This window comes from Diabrotica undecimpunctata, chromosome 4 (assembly GCF_040954645.1).
Source record: "Diabrotica undecimpunctata isolate CICGRU chromosome 4, icDiaUnde3, whole genome shotgun sequence".
NCBI lineage: Eukaryota > Metazoa > Arthropoda > Insecta > Coleoptera > Chrysomelidae > Diabrotica > Diabrotica undecimpunctata.
In genome coordinates this window covers 30698228-30719799 of record NC_092806.1, presented here as the reverse complement: position 1 = coordinate 30719799, position 21572 = coordinate 30698228, and the positions used below count along the sequence as shown (strand labels likewise).

Below are 21572 nucleotides of genomic sequence, written 5' to 3'. Positions count from 1 at the left end.
TCTTAATACCAAAATTGACTATTTCTATCGTTACACACATATTTTAAGCTTGAAGTGGTTTCATATTCTTAAAGGTATAAATCGAATATGATTGTTGTTTTTATTATTTATAGGTAGCCCACAGTTAAAACACCGATGATACCTATTCGTAGTTCCTCAACTTCCATTCATAATCAATCTTTCTTTGTATAATAATAAAGAATATTATAATATAATTCATATCAATTTTTAATTTTTAATTATAAGCAGAAGTTTGCCTAACCGCCATAAAATTAGTTTTTTGGAGTCACAGGTCCGTTACATTGGACATTGGACTGCCAATCTCTTATTCTTCTTTTCTGATGGGCATAGAAAATTTCCTAGCATTGAGTATTGAGTGAGTATGAGTGGTTATAATTACAACGAACAAGTCTTTGTTAGCAGGGACTTTTACATTTTAGGGTTGGCTAATTTCTGTAAATCATCCATTTTAAGAGTAGGTGATATATTTGTTGATGTTGATTTGTTGATTAGTCAGTAATAAACTGAATACAAATTTCGTCGCACAACACGCAAAATGAAACGGAGAGGAGTTAAAAAGGCACAAAAAGCGGAAGATGACTCTAACGGAGTAGAAGATTCTGTAGAAAAAAACGGCGGTGCTTCAGATGTAGAGCAGGAAAGCGATGAGCCACCAAAAGATAAGAAGAGAAAATCTAAATCAAATCGAAAGAATGCGTCGTCACCTGGCAAAAAAACAGTTGACGAACCAGTGGAAGAAGCTGACCCTCTTGAAGATGTTGAAGAAGTAAAGAAACCGAAAGAAGTAAGTAACTATAGAGCAAAATACTAACTAGTGATTGTTGACATATTGTTTACTTCCTTAAACAATGAATTCTAATAGTGTAGTTAGTCTGTAGGTCAAGCTTTCTATACCTTGTCATGCTCCTCTGTACTTATTTTGGTATTTATTTAAGCAGCATTTAAATACTAATGAGCATATTTTTAGCTAATTATATACTCTAGAAAAAATGTATCCTCATTAAAAAAATTATGTCCCTGTGCAAAATGGAAGCTCTGCCGAATAATGGTTGTTTACTATTTTTCTGAAAATATTACCATTAATTGTCCACATATGTGGCCATAAAAGAAATATTTCCATAGCTTATTAAGAAAGAGTTTAAACAGAACAAACAGCAGAACTAGCAGACACAGTAACAGCAATTGTGGCCAAAATAGCAACTGAAAAAATGAAGGAAGGTAAAAATTGTACCAGATGGTATACCTGGAGAGAATATAGGCTGTGTTAGGAGAAATAGAAACATGTATATTTAATTGTATTTAATATATTTAATACAAATAACTAGAGATGAATGGCGAGAATTAGGAGAGGCCTATATTCAGCAATCAGAATAGAGAGAAGGGCTTAAAAAAATATTTAATTGAATTATTGAAGTAGGATAAATGCCAGATTAATAGAGAAGTAGCACAGTACCTGTGTTCAAAGACAACAGATATGTTGAACCAGTGGCGCACCTAGAATTTTTCTTTAGGGTGGTTTGGTTTGTCACTGAAATTTTTTTTATGCTACCTCCATTTTGAACCCTTAAAAATTTGGGTTTTAGTTTAATATAAGTACTAAAGATAGCAGTGCCAAATATTCAAGTATCTGTTATCCTGTCTACCAACTAAAACCACCCTCTCCTACTTGTGTGCAGTTGACTGTCACACATACTGTACTCCGAAAGTGGGATGGCCGCTGTAAGGCTGAAGACATTTTTGGAACACTCCCTTCTTTTATCTAGATCTTATCTCTGTCGTTGGCCCCGTTGGTGTTTCTCTTCTTGTTTCTTCTTAATTACTGTTCAGATTACTTTCCGTCATCTTCACGATCATCCTTCTCACAGTCACAGTGTTCATTCTCCACTCTCCACTGAATAGTGCCCTGGGTTTAACCCAAAACCCCCTCCTCCCAGGTGCGCCTTTGTGTTGAACATATTTGCATGCTGAGTTCTTACTGTATTCTAATTAATTTTGCATCAGATAATAGGAATACCCAAGATATTTCTTGCAAAAGCAGATATCCAAAGCCAGGTCCTTAACAAAATGGTTCTAAAACATAATATTACAGAAATGAAATGGACTGAAGAGTAGTATCGGTATTACAGTATAATTAGGAAATAAGCTGAGATCATTGCAGTAGAGTTAGAATGATAGAATTGAAGCAATTCAAGCAAAGAAAAGAGAACAATAAAAAATGAATGCGTCTAGAAGTCATCCCAAACTAGATATTAAGATGTTTAGGGTGCATTAAACACTGAAATATTATGAAATATTACCAAGAGTAGTATTCTTCAAACAAATAGGTGAAGGTCAGTTATTGTCTAACTACTGTCCCAGTAGGAGAAAAGATATGTTTGTGAAGGGGATAAATATTGGTATGACCCAAGATAGAAAACATGGATAAATTTAGTAGTTAGGAATTGTAATTAATTATTTACTTCATATTAAATTGATGGCAAAGGTAATTATGTTTTTTTTTTCATTTAGTGACACTAGAAAGAGGATATTAACAGGGAGTTGGATGTTCTTTTCTACTATTCTTTTAATTAGGTTGCTGGTTGGTTGCTTAGTGGTTTAGGTCACTTAAACTCTCTCTATGTATTTTTAATAAATGGTGAATCAAATATATTTATTTTAACACATTAAACTCCATGTGAGTTTTATGTAACTCACACCCTGTTTGGACAAGGCGTTATGTGAGTTAAATATAATTCCACAGACTTGAGATTGTATGCTCTGTAACACGAATTTACTTCACAGATTATACATTATTGATACACATATGATTTGTACATGGCCCTGTAGTCAGATTACTGAAATTAGCCTGCTGTTTGAAATGAAAATGAATATCGTAATAGCTGAAAATTAGGCAGCTAATTTCTAGTATATCATGACTTTTTACAAAAATCTAATTAAAGTGAATTTTTTAGAATGTATGTAAGTTATAAACCATATACAGTTTTTTACACATTAAATTTTTATAGATGTGTGTTTTACTTAAAAGCACTTGACATAAAAAACTCACAATTATCACACTTATACAAAGTCTGCTTAGTTTTCTTAATGGCATATTCTCCTCCATGTTCTCTTTTCATATTTTCATAGCAAACTGTACACATTTGTCTTGCTGATTCCATTTTTTTTCAGGCAACAAGTTTTTAACACTTCTTACCAGTCTTGAGGGATATCTGTTTGAAATAGTTTTAAACTTACCTCTTCTCTAAAGGCAGTAATTTGTATGTTATTTTTACTTATAGCTTTATACAAAATAAATGCATTTGTCATTGCTGAGCCAGTGAGAAGCTTACAGTACCATTTAACACCTTTTTGTAATGCATTGGAATATTTCAGCTGACCTGAAATATCAATAAATGCTTTATAGTTATTGTAATCAGTTACTGCTTGCAGCTTTTCTACCAGCTTGTTATTTTTACTCTGATCCTCCCCTTTGTTATTTGTGTGTACTGTGCTAGGCATCAAGACATCTCTTTATAAAAGATCTTTTATATTTCCTATTTAGGACAACTAAGTACTCCTGTGTTATTTTCTTGTGCAATAACTTCATTTCTTTTTAAATTTGATTTTACATCTTTAGGGTTTAATTTTCTGTTGAATCTAAGCATGCCCACCAAATGTCTAAAATCTATCTAAAAGCTGGTGAACTCAGTGGACCCTTGTATAAAAATTGTCTGTATAAAGTTTTTTACTTGACACAACTGTATAGATGTGTTTGACAGTTAAAGTGTGTAGCATGAGATATTACAAAAAGACTCATCTAGGGATTCATCAATTTTTTAGTGGAGATCTTTTTAAATATACTATCAAAATGCCAAACTCATTATTTTACTCATAACTTAAAAACGTCAACAGACGTCAACTTTTTCAGAAAAAAATATACACAAAATGAGATAGGTATGCTAAATTAAAATCAGATAATAAACAAAAAAGTTATTGCAAAATGAACAACAAAATCGCTGTGTTTAAATATTTCTAATAACTTTTTTATTATTTATTCAAATTTGTTTAAATGTACCTGAACTTGAGAGTCTTATTGTGTTTGAATTGTGTGCAAAAGATGGGCCAGATCGGTTCAATAGTTTTTGTGAAATTTAATTTGTGTATGATAAATTTGGAAAAATTAGCTAATTTCTAAGGCTGGTCCAGATAATATTTCCACTAAAAAAATTGATGAATCCCAGATGAGAGTCTACTTGTAATATCTCATACTACACATTTCAACTGTCAAACCCGTCTGTACAATTGTGACAAAACAAGGTTTATTTCTTGATTGGTTTAATATTCTACCTGAATCCAAGAGTCCATCCATCAATGACATAACAACTGACAATGGTGTTGAAGCTCACTATTTGTATTTTAACTTATTGAAGCTCTACACATGAAGCAATTTAACAAATTATACACCCTAGAGAGTATATCCTACTCATCCTACATTTGATAAAATTGATTATTATCACACTATAAAATATTATATATGGTTACTTATACAAATATGTTTACTTATTTCTATATAAAAAAATACGATTTTGTAAAAAATATTTAGAAACGAAAAATGATTGAATTTTAATAATTGCTAGACTTTAGTTTATATTTAATTCAGGCAAATACTATGCAATCTGCCTAAATGTTTCTTTTTTTATTTTGTCAATTTTAAATGTCTCAAATTATTTTTCCAGAAAACCAAAAAGTCGAAGGCAGTATCTGATGAGGAAGAAGATGGTGAAGGTGATGACGAGACCCAGTACGAGGTATTTACTGATTTTTATTAAAAATATCTTGACCTGAATCTTGATTGTCTGTCTGTATAAAAATAGTTTACTATTATTCATTCAAAACCAAGATAAGCTCGAGTTCACACCCATTGATGGGTGTGTCGTGACATTGAGGCTTGTTATTGGTTAGAAATTAATTTCCACCCATGAGAGTGAACTCGAGTTTATCTTAGTTTTGAATGAAGATTAGTACTTTAAGTCGGAGGGGCCAATTTGGCCCCTGTTGCGATTTGAAGTTATTGTAGTTTTTTATTTAAAGCAATAATAATTTCATATTTTATGACTTTTAATATTTTGACACAAAGCCTTATTTAACACAAAAAATATTGTTTACTAAATTTATTAAATGGTTTTTCTAACAAACCCACCATAGAAGTTTGAAGGGCCAAACTGGCCCTGTCAGTTATTACTGTTTTCTCATAAATTCAACAATTCTTTCTTTTAACTTCCTGTCGGATTAGGAAAAAGCAATGTGTGTTTGTAATTATACGGTCAAACATGATAATTTACAACATTATGAAACCAATAATAGTCAGTTTTCTAATCAGTATCCACCAAATTACAAATGAAAATCAGATAAACTTGCTTCTTTAAAATCAAATTTAACTAAACTACAGTTAATTTTGACTACTTTTAGCAATCAAGTTTATACCGTGGCTGAAGCCAGTTTTGTTATTGCCTGAAATATTGCTCTTGCGCAACGTCTGTATGGAGAAGCGTTTATTAAAACAAATTGAAAGATGTACTTAAAGATCCAAATAATGTAGCATTGCATAATGCATCTCGAGCTACACAACCGAACGACGCAACTGCAATTAATACATGTCTTGGAAGTTTTGCATTGCATTACATTCAACTTAGCCCATGGCGAATAGGCAGATATCACAGATCTTCCGCAATTGGCAGTTTTTGTACGTTTTGTTTCACTTCATTGTTAAAAAATAATTATTAGATTTATTAACACTTTGAGAGTCAACCCACGATTTCGGTATTAAAAATGGATTCCATAATTAAAACTTTTGATGTGCCCTTAATAAACTTGTAAGCATTGCAACCTCTGACAATGCTAAGTGGAAAAGGCTACCTTATTGGACTTTTAAGAGATTGTAACAAATCTGATAACCAATATATAATAATGGAGTTACTACCTATATAATTTAGTGCTAATTGTTCAATAATAAAATGATGCTTCAGTCGTGTAACTATAAAAAGACACTTAAGATGACAATAAATAAGGCTAGCTCTGTCCCAGGTGTAGCTACGACAAATAAAAGATATTAACCAATCATATTTATTATATACATATAAAGAAATTAATTTTAATATTAATAAAAAGCAAATCTTGCATAAAGCTGTACAACAATAAATAAAAATGTGAAAATAATACCTATGGCAGTTGTTAATATATTTTTGTCACTTATGGATAGGGCTGAATGGATTTTCATTGAGGGTTGGCTTCTCATTGAGATGTTGGTTTCCATTATAGTATCAGCTATGGTAGCTTGTATCTAGGGGGTAGCTACATTATGTGATGCACAAAGTGGTTGTTTTGTGTGTCCCTCCAAAAAGGGGGACAAGAGAAAATTCAAAATGAAGGAAAAACTACAAGAAACCTTGTATTAGCGACATACGAAATAATATTTTGAAGCACTTACACAAAAAATAGGATCATATACGATTTACCCAAATGAGGATGTTTTATAACAGATACCGCCTGGACTATATAATTAGTGGGCCAATAAATGTCTCTGGTTTTCAATTATATCATCATGTTCTTATGTTTCAATAAATCATTTGATAACACGCAGTTTTTATTTTGATATACGCAGTCGTCAGTGTGTTAGGTCGAAATTATAATACGAAAATAAAATTTCAATCCCACAGATTGTCTGTCCGTCTGATCGTCTGTTCAGTCTTAGATTGAAAAAACTGTCAAACTGTTTTAAGAAAATGAATAAAAACGGTATTACTTCAAACGACGATATATAAACTTATGTTGACGACGGATTCGTGATCATCCTGCAAAAATACGTCTAAAAAATCTCTTCCGGTCATCAAAATTTTCACTTTCGGAGAAGTTTTTTGTTGATTTCTGGTTTATTTCGGTTATCCACTACTTTGCTTGCTCTGTAAAGATTTTCACTCCTATTGCGATATAGCTACCCACGATTTCAGTCATATTGATCTTGTTCGTAAGACCTTTGTACCGTGCTTTGTTTTTTTCCATTTAACTCTAATAAGGCCTGTGGTCTCAACGAAGGCCAACAGTTTCTTTATTGTTAGTTTTAGGATCTCTTCTGGTTTAGTCCTCACTTGACCAGTGAATTCCTGCCTTATATCATTAATTCCGTCGTTTATTAAGGTTTATATCAAATTGTCCGAGTGTTTTTTTATCAATATCATTGTTTAAAAATAATAGTTAGACATACAAGCTTTACCAGAGAATTCTTTAACTTTTAATCTGCCGTGAGGTGGCCGCCTCTAGCAATACATTTCAAAAACTATTAACAGAAATTTAATTGTATGGAGAGTTCTACTCGAGTATATTTTGGCGTTTACAATGGCGTTTGAAAATGTAGATAATTTGTGGGTATGGTTTTTTGAGAATATTTTTTAAAGAAATAAACAGATTCATATGCAAAAACAAAAGGCAACACATATCGGGGACAAATCTATGCGTTGGGTAAAAAGGATGAAGGAAAAAACTTCAATAAATAGTATTATTTTATTTATGTATTTATTTATTTTACATACACACACCATTGTTGTCTGTCTGTTTACATAAATGAGAATGTTTTTTAATATTGTAACGATTATTTTGCCTACCACATAGGGTATTACTGTGGCGAGTTGAAAATTGGGGACAGAAATTACGGGGCTAGAGATAGGACAAGCAAAATAAACCGAAACTTTGGCGAACGGCTACTTAGGGTTTATTTGAGAGCTGGGTCGTGGATAAGTGAATGGCAAGGGGGTTGGATTGGGGTAACTACAAAAATTAAACAATGTAAGGGGTACTTACATGAATCTCCTGGAACAAAACACAATACAAGGAGGTTCTCAAGCTATTTAAAACGGACGCCGCTTTGAATAATCTTCCTGCTGGATGAAAGAAAAGGTTCTTCCTTCCTAAAAACACAAAAAAGGGTTAGAGAGTTAGTTAAGAGAAATAAACAAAATGGTTAAAGAAAAAAATTTAATATTTATTGCTATCTCACCACAAACAGTTACAAATATAGATAATAACAATAAAATACAAAATATCAAAAACAATCTTACTATGTTCTATCAGTTTACAAACTCTTGAAGTTGGAGATACTAAAAAACTTACAGTTGTTAATTCGCCACAATTTGTAACGTAAAAAATTAGAAATGAAAAATAGCTTTTTAAATGAAATTATGCATAGAGGTTAACCTTTTTCTAAAAAAAAACAAAGCAAAAAGGGATCTGTTATGATTAGGTATTTACCAAATGTCAAAAACATAAAGCTAGCTGTCAGATGTCAACACTAAATTTTAAAAGAGAACAATTAATATGAGAGCTAAGCCATGCCCTAAGATCTACAATTTTAATTATTACAATTTCTTAAATTGTTATGAAAGCAATTATTGTTAGAAAATGTTTATTTTCCTTTAAAAATCAAACACAAAAGTTACCTGGATTTCACTAAAATTTCTGGGGTTAGGAACTGGACTTACACTCTCTGCCACACGAACAAATTCATCTCCAAACTGCGAAAAATATTCTGAAACGGCTTCTTAGGACAAACAAATTGAGGCTGAAAGTTGGCACTGGATACAAACTTCGAAAATCTGCTTCTTTAAAAAACTGGAACCATGTGGGTATTTTTCAAATTTGTTGGAAACGCCGCAAATCTCTTAGATACAAATCTCTTAGGTGAGAGACGACATAAAACAAAAACAGTGATTACTCTTATCTGAACTGACATTACATTGAGTATAAATCACTTTTTTTTCAACAAATTTGCCGTTTTTTCTGACTAAACACACCGCGTCTCTTCTCAATGACCAATCTTTCAAACCTTATTAACTGCACATAAAATTTTACACTGCTACACATTTTCCCATGAAAAAAAAACGCGAAAAACGAAAATTCAATACGAATTTGAAGCTAAATTCGGACTACAACGGAACCAACTGCTCTTGATAGCGGCTTTACGGAGAGTGATTTAATTCTCTTTAAAATTCATTATTCATTCGCCCAACTTCGTATAAACAAAACATATAAACGGGAATATTTATTTAACGCGCAATATTAGGCAGCTTAACGATCAAAGAGTACCGAAAAAATATGCATCTGTCATATATAAACAAACTTTAAAAATGTGTTTATTATCAACTCGTCGACGCAAAAAGGATTGAACTAATATTTCAGTGTTGTAACTTGTACGATAGGAAACAGAAATACATGGAAAATATTCTTCGGTGTCTTAACATATACGGGGTGATTTCAATACGAAGAATTTAAAAATGTATAAATATACTTCCAAATAAAATAAAAAAATTAAATTTTTTAAACTTATTTAGATATAAAATCAGAGTATGATTAAGTACTATTTCCATTTTTACCATATCAATTCCTTGATAAAAATAATAACACTATTTCGAATGACTAATTCAAGTGATTCATGGTCTTACTAATTAAAATTAATACATGAATCACTTTTCTTTCATAAGTAAAATTTTTATTTAAATTGTATTATCCGATAAAATTCATTTATAAAAAACTAATTTAGTTTTTTTTTCATACAAATGTTTTTCTTATGTTTTTAAAAACATAAGATTAAAATGTTTTACTTACCTTGGGTCAGAGCTTTTTAATATACTTTCAAATCAAATAAAAACTTTATTAAACTTATTAATTTAGATATAAAATCACAGTATAGTTAAGTACTATTTCTATACACGACATTATGATTTCCTTAATAGTAATAACACTACTTTTACAAAAAGGTTACAAAAAATATATGATTTATGTTTAATATTTAATTTAGGTTTTTAACAGATTGTTAATCGATGCACAATATTTTATTCTTTTATAGGATTTAACATTGTGCTGCACCTAACTGAACCTGCTGCTACTATGTCAGTGAAATATTGCGACGCTGGTTAATTTAATTCAGGAGAACAAAAATGGACGTTCACTTTAGTCTATAACATTTTCACATATCAGCATCTAGTATAACGTAGATCAAACAAACATTTGTATATTAAAATCTGTCGAAACAGACAGAGTGGCGACATCTAGTGGTGACAATTATTCTATTTTAAACAATGTCAATATTCTTGATTATTTTCTTAGTCTGGATTTGCCCTTACGTGGCTCTCCATTTCTTTTGATGATTCCTTATCAGCCACTTCTCAACCTCGTTTTTTGTGGCATCTTTAGTGATGCCACAGAATGGTTTTGGGCCTACAAAGGCTTCTCTTGAGCCTTGTTTTGCCAACAGATCTGATGTCATTCCCGTGCACCCCTTCATGGTCCGGCACCCATATTAAGGACACTATATAATTCCAGAGAATTCTGGACACTATATAATTCCAGAGAGCCTCCATGAGATGTGACAGCGAAGGCCAGAGAGTCTTCTAATTATATTTCCGCAAGCGGTGGTCGTACAACCGGATTGGGTGGCGGGGGAGACAATCTCTCAAACTCCCAGAGCGTACTATCTTCTCCCGCTGAAATCGCTCACCCTATCAGCCATTGAGACGCGTCGTGTTTGGTGTGGACCACTGATTAGTCCAATCCCTTTCTGATGAGATTTAGGCTGTCAAGTCCAGCTCTCACCTGGAAAAGTCCCGACACACACGACGGGCCATATATTTTTGCTGTTGGTGATGTTCCCAATATTTCCAATTGTGTGACCAACGCAAATATCACACTGGCCTTTTCTAGGTCTATACAGCTTTATGTTCTTTTGCTTCAACTGATTCTGTAGTATTTTTTTCAGAAAATGGTTCCTAATTACATTATTATACCCTCGATAAAGATACTGTTTACTTGGCAATACTGGTTCTAGGTAGAGGCTCTATAAGGATGACAGACGGTAGTGGAAAGGCAGTTTTTGCATAATATCTAAAAATCTTAGCTAAACATGTGTCTCCCATTGCTTAGCTTTGTGCCCTCCAATATAAAATTTGGCAGGACCCCGGTCTATCTGGCCTTTCGGCATACGACCGTTAACGCCTCCACTGCCCCTACGAGTCCGACACCAAATGAAGGTGGCACGTCACGTACACAAGGCACGTGTCGTGGGGCTCCACCTCCCCCGTAGTACCTGTGTTGCGATTACCTCACCTATCCGTTATCCCCTCCCACAGGCGGACAGGTTTCGCAGGCAGAGGAATTTCCACCTCGCACGTAGACAGGTCACCGCCGAGGATCTCTCCTCTACCACTCTTAAATCTCCTGGCGGGTACGTGCCGGGACACCGACACCACGATTGGTGGTGTAAGGCCAAAAAAGGGTGTGTACGGGCTCAGCTCGTTCAACCTCGCCTGGTTCTCTTGGAATGAGAGTAGTGTGGTCTCCGAGAGTCTCGTCTCGGATACTAGGAGTGTAGACCGGTGACCGTGACTCCTAAGCGTCCGTGTGCGGTTCTACAAACCCGACACCTCAAGCGACGGCTCTCCACCTCTCGATTCCTACCCATTAGTCGCCTCTTACGACAGGCAGGGCCTTCTCGCCTCGGCCGTATTCTTATCTCCGCGAGCCGAACGGAGACATGTGTCTCCCAGTGTCAAATAGGAGGTTATGTACCCGACTGTTGCAATAGTTGCAATACGAGATTAAGAACGATGCAATGTTTTGCAAGACTTTATGCGGATTTAAAAGTAGTAAATTTTAATGGAAAGTACAAATACGAGGTTTTGCAGTCCTGTACTATATTTAATTCTTTACGCTATTTTTATTGCTTTGTTTAATGTATACAATCGCAATCTTTACAGTTTATTTTTCAACATTTGATTTTTTAGGTGGAGAAAGTTCTCGACGATAAAATGATCGCTGGTGTTCGCCATTATCTGATTCGCTGGAAAGGCTATGGCCAAGATGATGATACATGGGAACCTGAAGACACTTTAAATTGTCCAGACGCCATAAAAGCATTTAAGGATGCCAAGAAAAAGACTAAAGTTGCAAAAGATAAAGTCAAAAAAGATGGTGAAGAGTGGGACGAGAATGAAGACTTTGAAGTATATTAATTTTTAGTTATTTCTATTTATATTGTCAATGGTATTAATTCCGATCTAATTCTAGGTTAATCGAATTTTGGAAGTGCACCATACCAGAAATGGCAAAAGAGAGTTTCTTGTATCCTGGAAGGGATTTTTACCAAAAGACAATTCTTGGGAACCAGAAGAGAATATGAATTGTAAAGATTTAATTGAGAAATTTATGAAAAAGGTCGAAAAAGCTAAAAGTCTTGATGACCGCGAACTTAGAGTAAATAGAAAACGTGTGCATCGTTTAACTTATAACACACCAGACTCATCTCGCCGCCTTAGTAGGAGAATGAGCGGGAAAGAAAGGTATACAAATTCCTTTAATATATTAATGACAAAAGTGTCAAAACGTTGACATTATTTAAGAAACAAGCTTTTTATACTTGTATAATTTTCCTTTGTTCTCGTCATCAGCTAATACAATAATATTTACACATGCAATAAAACAAACAATAATTGTGGTTTTATAATCACTTTATTTTGATGAATTATCGATTTTTATATTGTTCCATAACTACATATTCAAGGTTAACACCTTAAGTTTTCGATTGTTGATAAAACACCAACACAACTTACTGGTTTAATGCAGTTTATTAGCACAATATTATGACATGACTCAGTATGTCTGTTGTATCTATAAGGTTGTACAGAAACGATGATTGATATAAAATTGATGAAATGATATGAAATTGAAACGAAAATTGATATAAAATTTATACATAAGTACACTTCAATAAAATACAATTCAATGTTGAGTGCGTGGAGTGATTTCAATAATAAAGAAAACGCAGAAAAGCGAAGCTGGATGAAAATGTCAAAATAAAAAAATGCCACACAGTACGATTTTCTGTCGTTTTTTAGATTTTGGAAATCACTGAGCTTACTATTAGATAGAAAATTGGTAATTGCGACCGAAAAATGTCGAGGTTAATTTATACCGTGTTTATGCAGTGAGAAGAGTTATTGTTTAATTGCATACTGAATATCCTCCCGTTTGGAGACACAATTGTTTTAAATCATAATAATTTGAATATGAATATTTTTATTATGACTTTAAATTTTCATTTTTCAATTTATTTTCCATTTAGGATAGTTGGTTTTAAAATAAAATAAATAGTTTTATTAGGATTTTTGGAAGTTCTTTCACATACCCAGTTATTAATAGATGATTAAGAGATGCTGAAATATGGTGGAAAAGTTGTTAATTAATACTGTTACCTCGGGGGAACAATTAAGGGTCTAACCACCTTCTGATATCCCCGGGTGCTCTGTAGAGGGCTTCGGAGTAAACGTCGAGAGCTCCTCTACTTAAGTCCATTTTCGGGTTATGGACTTGGAAAATATTTATCTTCGGTGTCTTGCCTTGAAAAAGGCAAGATATTTCTTACATGACAATTTCTTCGTCGAAATAAAAACACCAAGTTAAGTTGAAACAATTCTCAGCCACAGAGTATGGAAAATAAATGCAGGAAGCAGAGCTCCGAGAGCAATAAGCTCTCGGAGAGCCCGTGAGGGGTCCTGGTAATCCTGATAATGACCTGGCTGACCTGAAAATCGCCAATATTTATATGCGCTGTTCGAGCGATAAATAGGGATTTCCAGGTCAAGAGCCAATGGGAAAATTCAAGGCGGGGCGATGCGCATCGAAATGCGTACTAGTTCGATGACAGTTGCATTCGATGACAATACCCTACATTCCCTTTTTAGCAAGATATTAAAAGAAAAAAGAATCCCAAACAACTGGAAGGATTCCGTAACCATTATCCTACACAAGAAAGGGGATAAAGCATATATAAAAAACTACCGTCATATAACACTCCTCAATGTAATGTATAAACTCCTAACAAAAATTTTAACCAATAGATTGACGACAAAATTCGACGGATACCAGTCGAAAGAACAAGCTGGTTTTAGAAAGGGATTCAGCACAAGTGACCATTTACTAAGTATGAAAATACTTATAGAACGAGCAAATGAATACCACATTCCTCTATATATAGTGTTCATAGATTTCGAAAAGGCTTTCGACAGTGTCGAACATTGGGCAGTGAAAAGTTCTTTGATTAACAGCAGAATTCACCGCAGATATACGGAACTAATAGCCAATATATACAGGGATGAGTGCCTTAAGAACCGGCAAAATAACGCAAAAGATAGAAAACATAATACGTTGTGAAATAAAAAAGAGATGAAAGTAGTAGAGGTGAGAAATTATCGATATTAAGCAAAATCAATACAAATAAATAGAGGCGTGAGACAGGGTGACACAATATCACCAAAACTTTTTAATCAGGCTCTGGAAGATATTTTTAAAAGATTAGAATGGGAAGAAAAAGGTATAAAAATTTGTGGACCACGCTTAAACCATCTAAGGTACGCTGACGACATCGCATTGATAACCGATAAAAAAGAAGAATTATTTGAAATTATGAAGGAACTGGACGTAGAATCTGGAAAGATAGGCCTTAATATGAATTACAGCAAGACCAAAATCATAACAAATACAGATGAAGACATCACAATGAGGATCGGACAAGATGAAATAGAACAAGTTCAGGATTATATATATCTGGGTCAAACTATAAAATTTAACAAAGAAAACGAAACAGCAGAGATAAAAAGACGAGTTAAACTGGTATGGGCGGCATTTGCCAAACTAAGCTACATTCTTAAAAACAAAAGATATCAACAGCATCTTAAGACCAAAGTATACAATCAATGCATACTACCTGTTCTCATTTATGTTTCCCAAACGTGGACATTTACAAAAGCAAACATGGACAAAATCATAAAAACCCAAAGAGCAATGGAAAGACAAATATTGCACATAAGACTAATGGATAAAAAGAGAAACGAGTGGATAAGAGAGAAAACAAAAGTGAGGGATGTTAGACAAGAAGAAGGAAGGCCCCAAATGAGATGGGCAGATGATATCAAGAAGCACGTGGGCTCTAGGTGGATGACTGTAGCGACAGACAGAGATGAATGGAAAAGGATTGGGGAGGCCTATGTCCAAAGATGGATCGAAGAAGGCTAATTAGATAGATAGATGCCGAGGTTGTTGTGCATTTTCCGATCTCGGTGGTTATTATCTCTATACCGTGTACATTTGTTGTTCCCACAGATGAGACTATGGTTTGAGTTCTCACAAATACCGCGCTCCCATGCTTATTGTGTGGTATCTCCGCAATCAGTTTCATACCAGAGACTTTCGGTCTCGCTGCAGTTAGGTCCCTGTGGGTTTCCTGGATGCACAATACCTCACATTTCGTGTTCTTGCAGAATTCTGATACGATGTCTTGTGTGGCCGTAGTGATGCCATCGATATTTATGCTTGCTACTGTCAGTGTTGGCTCTGAGAAGAACCGTTGTGGCTTGATGTTTGCCATCTGATTTGGTTTGGTCCGGTGTTGGAAGGATTAGTCGTCTACTAGTGGACGTTTCTAGGGGACGCCGTCAATTTACTTTGTAGTTGATTTAGCACTGTTGATCTCGTTGAGGCTCCTTCCTTGACCCCCCCTTTTATTTAATGGTTCATCAGTCTTCTACATTTTCCTTGTTCTGTCTTTATTGGTCCGTGTATTCTTCTCGTAATTGTTTTCAATTGTTAGTTTTTCTTCATTTTTTTTTCGTTAGACACATTACTTCCGCTCCTTATGCTATCACCGGTCTAATTGCTGCTCTTTATATTTTTGTCTTTGTTTTTTTTTGCTCGGGTTTTCATCTTTTAGTAGTAGGTGATATTTCCAATATACCCCGTCTCCCGTTTGAATTCTTTCGCTTATTTCTGCACTCCATGTTACATCTTAGAAGATGCCATAAAACAGTTAAAGGCATCGGAAATGTGGGGTTACTGAAATATATTAAGGGTATCTATCATATATACACCATAAAACTAACGCAACTATTCTCGAGAGACTAAGAAAAGACAAAGAAATTATTAACACCGTAAAGAATAGAAAATTACTGCGTCCTGGACGCAGAAGTATATCCTGGCTGGCCGATCTTAGGAAATGGACTGGTCTACCAAGTGATCTACCTCGAGCACAGTGAATAGAATATGATGGGTCAATGTGCTCGCCAACATCATAAGAAGACATGCACCTTTAGAAGAAGAATTTTAAAAGAACCAAATTATTGACTTCTGTTTGGCTTCCGAATTATAACTGTAAATGTGGTAATGGTAACACATGTTCACAAATGAAAGAATATTAATACTAAAAACAATCTCAGCACTTGTATGACAGTGATCCCATTTCAAAGGCTTCTTTGAAGTCATTGCGTGAAAATCACTTCGTTAATTTCTATATATTGTTTTTATATAAACTTCTAAATAAAAAAATCCAGAGTACTTAATATTGTTACCACTAAATTTGGTAAAGCTGACAATTAACGCGGTGATATTAATTTTGACCCATAACAAGACATTTTTACTCAGAATCGTTCCATATTCAAAATATTTTTCCTTTTAGGGTCCAATACCACGATGCAGAATAGAGTTAGTACAAGTACACAGCATAATGCTTATAGGTTATAAGAGATAATGTTTTAATAAATATATCCTGACTATATTATTATCTTTCTTTAATTAAAATAAAAGTTTTTTACATTGGATGGCATATAAAGTATTGTTTTATTTATCAGATTATGTAAGAGATTTGTTTATGTATTTGTAAATTCATTATTAAAAAATGTTTTAAATTTTTTCCTAATAAAATGTGTCAAATATTATGTTTTTTTTTGGCACGGAGAGGCTATTGGACACTCAATATCCATTCGTCATTGACTGTGATAAACAAAAAGAGGATCCAAATTTAATAGGAATATCAAGAAATATATACACTTCTTCAGTTCCTTCGCAGGTTTTCTACACAAGGTTTGAAGCTTTCTCAACTTTCTATTTGAATAAATTAGTATTTTTACTTGATTTTTGAATGTTGAACATCTACAGCAATAACAAAAAAATTGTTGTTTCATTGTGCAGCATAAGTACAAAAATATTAAGTTTTTGATGATTTAAAATTATGATAAAAAACTTAAAAGAAAGCATTTGGAAGATAGGCAGAAGAAGTTCTAAGATAGAATGAAATAAAAAGAAGAAAAAATTGGTCAGATATAGAATGTGAAAACATAATGAAAAAAAAAAATGGGTGGATGAATTGTTAAAACATTTTGAAGTTATGGCAATGATTGTTCTAAACACTGGAATTCTTAAAACAGCAAAGCAATCTACTCTCTAAATTTACGGAAATTTAAACCGAAGACATAAATGAACAAATCAAATTAAATGAAAATGCAGGAAGTACCTTACATTCGGAACGTTATGGTGTAAACTTGTGTGTGTAAACATGATCCGGAAAAAATTAAATTACATGAAGTTACTATCAAAAGTTTTACAAATACTGTAGACTGTAGACGGATTAGTCGGATCGGACTTTTTATCGAACTATTTAGCTACAATAAATTACGAAACTTTAAAATTATCATTACATGAATAAGAAGGAAAAAAGAAACCTTTTAAAGAGAACCGACTATGTCGTGGGAACAATTTTTATTATGTTTGCACAATTTCCACGAATAAACTAATTATTGGATAACCAAGACTTTGTGCACGTGACGCTTGCCGCGCAATGAAAAAGGGTCATAAAATGGTTCTTTTGGTTTGTAGCCCTTATTTTAATTAAGGAAGTTTTAAAGTCAAATTACTATTAACACCCCATAGGAATTAACTACCTACCCTAAGTTTGCCCAAGAGAATTTAACTACCTTCACCGAAGAATTGCAAATAAAAAGACTTACTGGGGATGGAAATGACTCAACCGATAATGGCAGTGTGGAAGTTCCTGTTGAAAAACGTACTTAGCATGTAGAGGATTATAGCCAGTTTTTTACTTCTGTCAAAGAAACGACACCCTAAGGTGGAACATAACGACACTAGAAGAGAAATTTGTTTTGAAAACAGTAGGGAACCTTATTCAACACATAGGGACTACCGAAGATTTGTCCAAAGCGTTCCTAGATGCAACTGAAATATACGATGAATTTTTAGAAGAGAAAATACGTCTTGAATATTAAACAAACGCAAGCAGACAATTAAGACTTAAAAATATTTATGCTATAAAAATATGGAGCTAATAAACGATATTAAGGATAAGTTCTCGATAAAACAATCGATCCCTGTATTATCAGCCTAGATCCACTCAGCGAAACAAGCAAATAGGTCAATAGAAATATTCTAAATGAGTTTACAGGAGCTAATGGCAAAACTAACAATTGCACAAACAGATGTAGACAGAAGCGGAACACATATTAGCCAAAGTAAATGAAAAAACGCAATAAGTGTATTTAAAAATGACACAAAATATGATAAGATTAGAACAATATTAATAGTAAGAAATGTTACCACTTTAACAGAAGTAATTGCTATTGCTAAGGATGAAAAATCACTTGCCCGAATAGAAACTTCAAGAATATACCATATGAACAAAGTTTGTAAAGGTAGAAGAAGAAATATAACGTACGGACAAAAAAAAGTTTCGACAGAAGGAAAGAATATAAGAACAACAATTACAGAAATACAAATGAATATGAAAGACATAACACGGGAATATATCATAATAGAAGCAAATTCTAAAGAAACACAGGAGCATAACAAGATCAACGAGAATCTCAATAATCAATGGGCACATGTGAGATACCACAGGAACAAATCGAGTTTAAAGTGTGATTACGCTATGTTGCATGTTGGTGTCAGTTGCTTGTCCAGACACGCTAGGCGCACATCAAATTATTATTTTCAGGTATTCATGAATTTACTGGTAAGTTTCGATGTAAAAGTGATGGATAATTGTGTTAAAAACCTGAGCATGAACCTTTGAAGAGCAGCCAAACTTAATAAGTTTATAGTAAACGACTATTTTAACTAATTAAAAAAATGCTATCTAAATTGGACATTTTTGATAAACCACATTTGATCTTCAATATGGATGAGAAATGATCTCGACTTTCTCTTCATAAATAACAATCAGTCTGCTAAAAAAGGATCAAAAAGGGTACATCTGTTTGCTCCTGAACATGGTGAAAATGTTATGATAGTTTCATGTGGAAACGCCCTGGGCCAAATCATACCTACATTGATTCTCTTCAACAGAAAAATAATGCAGCCCGAATGACAAGATAATCTTCCAGCTGGTTCTATCATTGAAATGACAGAGAAAGGACCAATGACAGCATCAACCTTTATAACATGGGTAGGTACACCCTTTGCAAAGTTCAAACCGCAAGGACTCGTTTTACTTATTTTCGATGGAGCTAAGTCACACTTAGACGCAAGTATTGCGTATATGCAGCTGACTTACATGGAATAACACTTTTTTGTAATCCTAGCAACACTCCCACGAGCTACAGCCCGTGAACAAATCTGTACTTGCGCCTTTTGAAGAATATTGGGACCAAGAGGTTTTGTTGTAACCACGACCAAAACTGGCGACGGGTAACAGAATTTTCGGAAAAATATTTTCTAAAGTCTGGCCAAGGGCTGTTTCAATTGGGTTTCGTGCCACTCTATCCGTTTGACTCCACGGAACAAGCATTTGCTATATTTGAACTTTCCAGGCGAGATAACGTAAATGACGAAGAAACTTTATCACAATCGAGGACCAATGACAGTAGCCAGGCACCAATGATACAAGAACGGGATCAAGAAAAAAAGTCTCTTCCACATTGGAATCTGACAATAATATTTGAGAAATATAGATATAAATATAATAGATTATTGAAAAGAAAAGAGCCGTTAATCAAGAAGTACATTTATTGTATGTAGACTTACGAAAGGCTTATGATACCGTACCACATTATAAATTATGGGAAGCGTTAGAGAAAACAAACATAAGCATGAATTTAATAAATCTGACGAAGGAACTGTATGCTAATGCTAACTCAAAGGTAAAGGTTGGAAATAATCTGTCAAGTGAATTCCAAATGAATAAAAGCCGTAAGCAGAGCTGCTGTCTCCCCGACATTATTTAAAATTTATCTAGAACAAGCTCTAAAACTGTGAAAGCGCAAATGTAGAAATATGGGAATGTCGATTAACAACAATAGCATATACACTTTGTCATTTGCAGATGATCAACTAGTGATAGCACAAGATTATGAAGATATTGAGTATATGACTCGAAAATTAATCGAAAAGTATAAAAAATGGGGACTTGAAATCAATATCCAAAAAACCGAGTATATGTGTATCGGCGGGAAACAATAGAACCTCATATTGGAAGATGGAGAAGTTATCAAACATTGCAACACATAAATATTTAGGTATGATCATCACAAAAGAAGGCAATGTAGATGACACAATTGAGGAGAAAAACAACCAAGCAAGGAAAGCAATTTCCCTTCTCAATAGTATCCTTTGGGATCAATCAATCTCTAATAATAATAAGCACAAGATATATAACACAATCATTAAAAGTATAATTACCTACAGTAGTGAAGTATGGCAAATAAAGGAAAGATACAAGAGAAAACTTGAGGCAACGGAAATGGACTTCTGGAGACCTTCAGCTGGAAAATCTAGACTGGAAAGAGTAACGAACAACAGAGTAAGAGAAATTATGAAAGTAAAACATACAATAGTAGACGATATTGGTATCGGTCATGTACAGAAAATGTCTGAAGAACGTCTCCCAAAACAAGTCTTAATGTGAACCCCTCAAGGTAGAAAAAAAAAGAGGAAGACCCCGCCTTAGTTAGAGAGAGGGCATCAATAGAGCAATGAAAGACAGAGACATAGAAGAAGACTTATGGATATGGATGAATCGGGAGGAGTGGCAACTGGGTATCGGAAGACGTAGAACGTTTTAAACCGATATATATATATATATATATATATATATATATATATATATATATATATATATATATATATATATATATATATATATATATATATATATATATATATATATATATATATATATATATATATATATATATATATATATATATTCCATTATAAATGTAACCAGCAAAGGTAATTGCTCTAGATATTAAAGCAATGCTAATATCAGCCACTACTACCTGATTAATTCAAATGCATTATATGCAATAAAACAACGACTCATTTTTGAAAATCAAACTGAAATTTTAAAAATAACAAATGCGTTATTTAAAATTTGACGACTTAAATATGGCTAAAAGTATTCTGCTTTCCTCAAACTTAGGTAGGAGGAATGTACGCATTAAGAATAAGACAAAATAAATATAAACTAAGTTCAGATATTTTTTAAAAAAGTTTGTGAAAGTGTTCATTAATTTTATTCAAAAGTTTTATGTACTTTGTATTCCTGAATCGTAAAATGTAATCAAACTTAAAAATTAGGCTAACCTATCTAACAAATTTAAATTTATATCATGTTTTATACAATTAAAAACAGGGTTGATGATAAGGATGAGACGATTTAAATTCTAAAAACGTTCAAGACGTAATATATA

General features: G+C 33.4%; 1 protein-coding gene across 1 annotated transcript; it reads left to right on the top strand.

Annotated features, from left to right (window-relative positions):
• The first annotated feature begins 448 nt into the window (after window positions 1-448).
• On the top strand, window positions 449-16808 carry LOC140439386 (uncharacterized). The gene is made up of 5 exons (XM_072529259.1): window positions 449-805; window positions 4737-4808; window positions 11829-12047; window positions 12112-12383; window positions 16550-16808. The coding sequence occupies exons 1-5, from the start codon at window positions 557-559 to the stop codon at window positions 16572-16574; spliced, it is 837 nt and encodes a 278-aa protein (XP_072385360.1). The 5' UTR covers window positions 449-556; the 3' UTR covers window positions 16575-16808.
• Window positions 16809-21572: the final 4764 nt, after the last annotated feature.